Source organism: Amblyomma maculatum, chromosome 3 (assembly GCF_055883805.1).
Source record: "Amblyomma maculatum isolate TAMU_Amacu chromosome 3, ASM5588380v1, whole genome shotgun sequence".
In the NCBI taxonomy this organism is placed as follows: Eukaryota; Metazoa; Arthropoda; class Arachnida; order Ixodida; family Ixodidae; genus Amblyomma; species Amblyomma maculatum.
This window is the reverse complement of record NC_139346.1, coordinates 149740496-149748226: the sequence shown is the minus strand read 5'-3', so window position 1 is coordinate 149748226 and position 7731 is coordinate 149740496. Positions and strand designations below refer to the sequence as shown.

Genomic DNA, 7731 nt, shown 5'->3' with positions numbered 1-7731 from the left:
GCACACAAAAATATCGCATCTGCGATTTTTTCTCTTGTCTTTCGGGGCGACAATAAGTTGGTTATTTGGGGCAAATCATATCAAGGTTTCCTACCTTAGTTGGCCACAGCAGCGGCGACTAATGTCTTGCAAATTTTAAGGATGAAATACTTGACGAGTTTCGCTGATTGCCTTTCACAGCTTGTAAACATTTTTATTGGGCGGACATTTATTTGTAATATCATATCTGCTAAGCATGCTTGACCTTATGCGCGCATTTAACATAAGAAAACCTCAAAGCGCTAAACTGTTCCGAGCCAGATAAGCGCCAGCGGCTACTATCCCGATCACGCCCTCTGTATTTACCATCGTTAGGCTGACTCAACATAATGCACTTAGGGTATTATTTAGTTCATTTTGAATAACATATTGGCTGCGCTTTATTGTTTAAGTTCTGTGCAACTTTTATTCGCAGAAAAAGCCCAAAGCAGCACAAGATCGAGGATCACCACGGAACCCTAGGAAACACAATGGCCATACTTCAAGCCCACAATTATTCTGGGATTGTGCTTTCTTTTTTTGCAGGTGCGAGGCTCAAAATAAATCAATTTAACCAAAACAACCTCCACCTGTCAATGTCTGCTTCTCTCCTCCTTCACCAGGTTCTTTAGGTTTTTGCTCTGAATGCCGTTTTTTTTATTTCGAGATTCTTATCTCACCTGCCCGCGTCCTAGAAATAACTACTGTCATAGTTTGCTTAACGAATAAGAAGCTCTCTTATGTGATGTATCTTTAACTTCTCGCTTGGTAAACCTTCTCAGGGACACAAAAAAAGAACGGACAAATCAGAACCATGATCTGGCGTTCAAAATATTGCAATGCTTTCGGGTCACGGCCACAAGTTTTGGAGAACATAAAGAACAATATAAAGCCCCGCAAGGCTAGCTCAGGGGTTAGAGCGCTCGACTACTGTGCCTAAGGATGTAGGATCGAATCTCGGCCTCGGAGACCACTTTTCAATGGAGGCGATAAGCAAGGCGCCCATGTGCTGTGCGATGTCAGTGCACGTTAAAGAACCCCAGGTGGCCGAAATTTCCGGAGACCTCCACTACGGCGTCTCTCATAGCCTGAGCCGCTTTGGGACGTTTGACCCCATCAACCAAACCACAACAATATAACGTAATGCGAGCTGCTCGGACAGCACAGCAAAGTAGCATTGATATATTCTGCTATTTGTGCGGCATTTCTTCTTTGCTGTGTCGATTACGGATAATTTAATTTTGTGCCAGTGTACCGGTGCTATAAGTAGCTTGGCCGGCTTACTTACACCAGAACAAACGATTACTATTTCCGTGATCCAAAATATTTACTACAAATGCAGCAAAGAGCAGTCCAAACTCCAGGCGTGGTGAATTATGTATATACCTCGGATTACAGTTCGAGGCTCCCTATAAACTCACATGCGGCTGAAGCTGCGCACGTTGTCAGTTTTCGTTCGCAGCTCGCCGGTAGAACGTGCCTGTGGATACAGCTACAGACAAGCTCTATGTCGACGAGGACAAGCTCTCAAAAAACGGCTTAATTTTTTCCTCAAAACCAATAGTTTTTGCAGCATATGCGAAGCTGTAAAAAAAAATCGCGGATTCTTGTGTGGATAGTACCTTACGTTGTGAGATGTATAACGCCGTGTGTAGTAGATTCGATGATTATCCCGCTGACCCAATGCAACCTCTCTCGGCTATTTCATTACAATAGCACGTGCATTTAAATGCGACAACAAAAAGCTACCTTAGCATTCAGACGCTTAATTAATCCAACATTTTCATTTTATGCTCGAAATAAAATTTTCTTTGACATCACATCCCTTCAGAACGACCTGGTGTGCTTGTACGTCTTCGTAACTTTTCATTGCTATTTAATTTACTAGACTTAATTGCTTCTTCAGTTAAAGTAATCAGTTTGACATAGAAAAAATCCGAGGCAACGAGTGCACAGCTCAGTGTCATTCCTAAAAGCAAGACGTTAAAATTTATAGGATACAGCTTTTGGGCATATTCGCCCGCTTACCTCAAATCACGTCTCAAAAGCCTTGCACCAAATGTATCTCGTTACGTCCACTTTAGATCTCTTGGGAGGTTATAGAGGGTGTTTTTAACTGCTTACAGGTCGTTATTTTGAACTCTTTGAGGTATTCACCAGTGCCGTCAGGGAAGGTGGATTCTACAAGTCGGACTTAGGTAGGGGACAGAAATCAGTGATTAGACGATAACTGAAATCTTCTAATGAACTTGTTTATTTTTAATGTTAGGGGCTGTCAACAGAAATGCCGCGTCCAGTTTTTAAATATTGATTATCGGCAATGCTGTTCGAATTATTTACGTCTAAAATACGCATTTTCTGGCTCGTAAACCTGCCTTCCTGTCATGCCATTTTAATTCTGTGCAATGCAGGAAGCCAAATTTACGAGCTAAAAATGCGCACTTTGTCGGTTCAACATTTCAAACTGCATTGCTAATAAGAAAAATTTAAAAACAGAACTAAGCTTTTACTTCGGCGGCCTTTATTTTCTTCATATAATTTTGGCACAAAAAATCTAATATAAATGCTCATTTGTTCGTTTAGTATGAATTTTTTTATTACTGAGTTCTGTCACGTATACATAATATCCGTCCTACGGTACAATCGACCTGCACAGACCGCTATCAAGGATATATCGCAAGGTTTAAAAAGACAATCTGTATATAGAAAAAAAAAATCACCATATTAGGCCTCATTTTATTTATTTTTTCGTGTTGGCATGCGTTTCCAGCTGCCGTCTTTTAGAGACTGTAAGGAGTGATCTTTTTCCGCGTAACTAGAACACAGTTATCTCAACATGCAGTCTACCGCATGAAATGGCACGAATTCTCGTTTCAAGAAAAAGTATCTAGATTTTGGGTGACCAATGCGCGCGTGCGTGCCGTGTGTGTGTGTGTGTGTGTGTGTGTGTGTGTGTGTGTGTGCGCGCGCGCGTGCGTGCGTGCGTGTGTGTGTGTGTGCGTGTGCGTGTGTGTGCGTGTGCGTGTGTGTGTGCGTGTGCGTGTTTGTGTGTGTGTTAGGCACCGACAGTGTTTTATTTCAGCTGGTTAATGGAACTATCACAGCATCTGTAAATGCCAAAGTTCCCTGAAATGTTTGCAAGCGGTTTCTTAACACTGTACAAAGCTTGTTGTTTGATGTGTGCTTTGTATGCTCCATTGTACAGAACATTCAACGGGAGTTCCTTTCATCGCAAGTGAACGCGTCGGCCTGAAGATTTTCGACGACATCTATGCATGGAGACCTCTTGACTATGATAGTTTTGCCCTGGTGCTAAGAACGTGCTTTTATTAATCTGTACCAGACTTCTCATAATTTCCAAAATCAAAAGCAGAAGATGTGTGTATTTTCCGGCATGGGAAGGACTTGATGCTTCTTTTTTTAAATAAGCAGAATTACGAAGATGTTACCACTCGAATAAAAGTAGTATATTAACAGCCCCAAGTAACACAGCAGGATTTACAAATGCGTGTTTTTAAAGCTACTTTCAATTATTTAAATAAAATAATGAAATCTCTAGGAGAAATATTGCATGTGGTTAGTTCTACCTATGGCCGAAATGAAATTTTTCCTCTCCACCCATTCTACTATTTAAATGAAAGTATCGAGTATTAAAATAAAATTTGTACTCTATTTACACCTTTGTGATGCTGTTTCGATTCATTTTGGATACATTAGGCGAGCAATGCGCGCCTCTTGAAGCGCATAAATCAAGGCCACACGTTTTGCAAAGGGACATGCCGGCGCACATAGAAAGACGCAGTATCAGCCTGTGCAAAGTAAACAGCCCCGCGAATGTGTATAAAAACGCCGTCAGTATGTCACGTGTCGAAGAAAGTGTACTGACATCGACAACGGCAACAAATGAAAGCCAGGGAGAGATGGCAATAAGATAGGCGCAGTTGCCTAAGTTCCGGCCGAGCAGTGACCAGACGAGGGCGCGATAACATCTACAGGGAAAGTTCAAGGTAACACGTTGAGCGACCCCCTTTCCAGCTAAACAAGGAAGGATTATTCTCGTCGATGAACGCTTCGCTGTCTTTGAGAGAGCTCCCATGCTACCTGGTTTAGTGTTTAGGTTATACTTACTGAAATCTTTATCTCTGAATATTATACCGGTGCCTGAGAATGCGACACTTGATGAAAGAGAGATGGAGAGACGGTTAGTATACGCTGATGTTGAGAGAAGAGTTGAAACGTACGTGCCTATTGGCCACCAGTGGTTTCAAAACCTGAAGCGAAAAAAAAAATGAAGAAAAAGGCAACGTCCATGCGCGCAGAAAGCGCACATCCTGATAATGTCAAACAAGAATGGCAACACAGCCTAGCTCCGCCTTTCCATAACACGAGGCGCGGTAACAGCCAATGAATGAAAGGCTAAAAACTCAAGAAAATCAGTTCCTATCGCATTTGGCCGCGCGTATATAAGGAGACTGAGCACAATTTCCAAGGCATCGTTTCGTCGAGCATCACAAAACTTCAAAAAACCAAGTCAGCCATGATCGCCGTGAGTACCACCGCCGAGCGTAATTCTCGCTCTCGTTAAATGCGAGGCTGGCTTATATTCAGAAGACTGGTATGAAGTTTTCTCGAACATTTATGAGGCATTCATATTTAATTCGCGAAACGGTTTTGTGTTATTCTATCTGATCGGGCCTTTTCTGGTGTCCTAATCAAGAGACACAGCCAGATATTCATTTTCATAGTGCATTTTACTGAAATAAAGAGCACTGGAACAAGCTGAACCCTTTGAAAACAAACTCGCTTAGAATATGTTAATATAACAGCTCTTTCAAGAAAAGCCGTCACTGAGATATACAAATATGCTTTTTTGACATGAAGGTTGCTTCTGCAGTGCAATAGTGAAATGGCGCCCCTCAGAAAACGAAAGAATAGTCTTAACTAGTGGGCTCGATAACTAATATCCGATGATACCGTTTTACCCAATACAGTTAGTCAGCTAGATACACTTAGAAATTTTTAACCGGCCATTGATTATAGACCATATTAGGTTTTAATGCTTAAAAAATGCAATTGCCCTCAGAGCTTTGTCTTAACAAAGCTTGGCCATCTCGCGTCAAGAGACGCATGCATTCTAAGAAACTCCCCTCCTAAACACCTACCCCGCGCCGTCAATCAGGGGCAGAAGTTTCATGCCGCATTCTTTGACCAGCTGCGAATCGGTTCTTTGCACTACTTGTTGCTTCAGCCCTCGCGGGACAGAGTAGAGGCGTTGCACTGCGTCATTCATTGGCACCTATATGGCAGTAATACAGCGCGCGTATTGTAAAAACGCGCGTCGTTTGGTGCTAAATAGCCAAATATCGTTGAAGCAAAGTCCTGAAAATAATCGCCTTTTAATAATATTAAACAATAATAATAATTGGTTCACAAGAAGGGAAAGGCGCAGTATCTGTCACACTTGTGTCTGCGGACACCTGAACCGCGCCGTAAGGCAAGGGAGGAAGGTGGGAGTGAAAGTGGAAAGAGAGAAAGAGGAGTCGTAGTGGAGGGCTACGGAGTAATTTCGACCACCTGGGTATCTTTAACGTGCGCTGACATCGCACAGCACACGGACGCCTCGTCGTTTCGCCTCCATCGAAACGCAGCCGCCGAGGTCGGGTTCGAACCCGGGTATTCCGGACAGTAGTCGGGCGTCTTACCACTGTACCATCCAGATTCTAAAAGTGGTGAATCTGTTACTAATACTCCGCTGCCAATTTGTATCTGAAACTACACACCTAAATGTGCTAATTAAAAGGTAATTATTAGAAGTTATCAAAAAAGTTTACTAGTTAGAACTCCTCTCTTGTTTTCTAGTCTGCTCCAGCATTGGCATAATTGTGCAGCAGACATACTTCAAAACGTCTGTTTCGAAAACTGGTTGTGGGCTTCCTTGAGACACCTAGCATGTTTCAAATGTATATTACTTCTATTTACGTCAAACTCATTCCGTACATTTCACTTTTATATTCCATAGTATTTCTTGAATAAACAACTGCTTTATCAGCTACTGATAAGGCATATAACCGAGTCTCGTTACCTGCCAGATACCTACTAAGTAAATTGAATTCTTGCCACATTTATTCACTACTAAGAGAATTTTCTATGATCTTTCAGTGGTCTCAACGGTAAGCTCTAGTCACACACTTTTTGGGGTGCACTACGGAGAATGTGTGCTTTAAGAGTATGTTCTTCATCGAACAACTTCGGAACATATAGCTCTCCTATAAATGCCAGCTTAAAACTACCCACTAATATGTGTAACTTCTCTTTTTTTAACCGTTTACAGTACTTTACAAACCATACTGATATCATATAAAATCCTTCGTGCAGGTCCTGTGCCTGTTCGCTCTGCTGGGCAATGCCCTAGCCGTGTACGTCCCCACGTATGGTGTACCGGTGGCCGGTTACCCAACCATACCCACTGTGGCAACAGTGCACACCGCCCCCGTCGCTGCCGCCGCTGTCCACAGCGTGGTGCCGGTGACTCCTACAGTGCACAATGTGGCTACCCCGTTCGGCTACCGCACCACGGGCGTCAGTTACAGCCACCGGGTTGACGCTCATCCTGTGCGCGTCCGCTACGTGTACGGCCTCAGTCCGTATGGCCTCAGCTACGGCTACGGACTGGGCGCTTACGGATATCCCATCCTAAAGAAGTGGTAAGGAGGAGGAGGAATAACATTTATTTCCGCCGAATATGGCGCGGCAGCCACCTACGGGTCCGCACGCAGGCGTCCGGGGAGGCAGTCTGTCGCACCGCGGCCAGAGGACACCCGGCCCCGTCTAGGAAAAGAGGTCTTCAGCCTCGGTCGCCAGGCGGACGGCGAATCGTTGCGTTTTTTCGTCGGAGCTTCTTAGCGTGGTCTCCCATTCATCGCTAGTTTTAACCGCGTTTCGCCCTGGGGCACGAACGCATCTCCATATTATATGATCTAATGTTGCCACGTGGCCACAAAATTTACAAATTTCGGTTTCTGCACCGTCCCTCTTCCGCCCTCTGGCAACTCCTCCACAGGGGCGAAAAGAAATTTCGAGCTTGGAGTCTTCTCCAGTCGTACGATTCCTTTTTACTCAGGGATCTAACCGGTGGCGGATATATCCTCCGGTCTTTCTTCAGGTTGTCGGTTACATCCCTAAAGGTACCAATACATTCTTTGGTTTAGATGTTGTGGAGGCGTCCGCAGCACCCTGAAGTAGCGAGGAGCGAGCGAGCATGTGGGCAGCCTCGTTGCCGGCGAGACCGGCGTGTGCTGGGGTCCAGATTATGGTCACGCTTTCGGCGAGAGACGACTCGTTCAGAATTTTTGCAGCACGATTGCTGGCTATACCCTTGCTAAAATTCCTAACCGCCGCTTTGCTATCGCTGATGACGTGTTTCACGCCTGGTCGTGCAATGGCAATGGCTATTGCAATCTCCTTCGCCTCTACCGGCGGTAGATCTCGGTTTCTTTCGAATCCTATGGCGATCCCGGTGTCTAATAGGGCGGCCGAGGTTACGTCGCCTTCTTTCCCGATCGCGGCATCGGTGTAGGCGACCGATCCCGGCGGGAGTTTGTCCAATTTGTTAGCGAGGTGCTTAGCTCTGCTTTTCCTCCTCCCCTCGTCGTGTACGGGGTGCATGTTCTTCGGTATGAGCGAGACGTATAGATGCTTTCTGATTTCTCGATG

At 44.6% G+C, this 7731-nt stretch overlaps 1 protein-coding gene across 1 annotated transcript; it reads left to right on the top strand.

Annotated features, from left to right (window-relative positions):
* The first annotated feature begins 4555 nt into the window (after positions 1-4555).
* Positions 4556-6726, top strand: LOC146196418 (uncharacterized). Its single transcript, XM_084597000.1, has 2 exons — positions 4556-4564; positions 6394-6726. Exons 1-2 carry the CDS (start codon positions 4556-4558, stop codon positions 6724-6726), a joined length of 342 nt encoding a protein of 113 aa, XP_084453126.1.
* The last annotated feature ends 1005 nt before the right edge of the window (positions 6727-7731 follow it).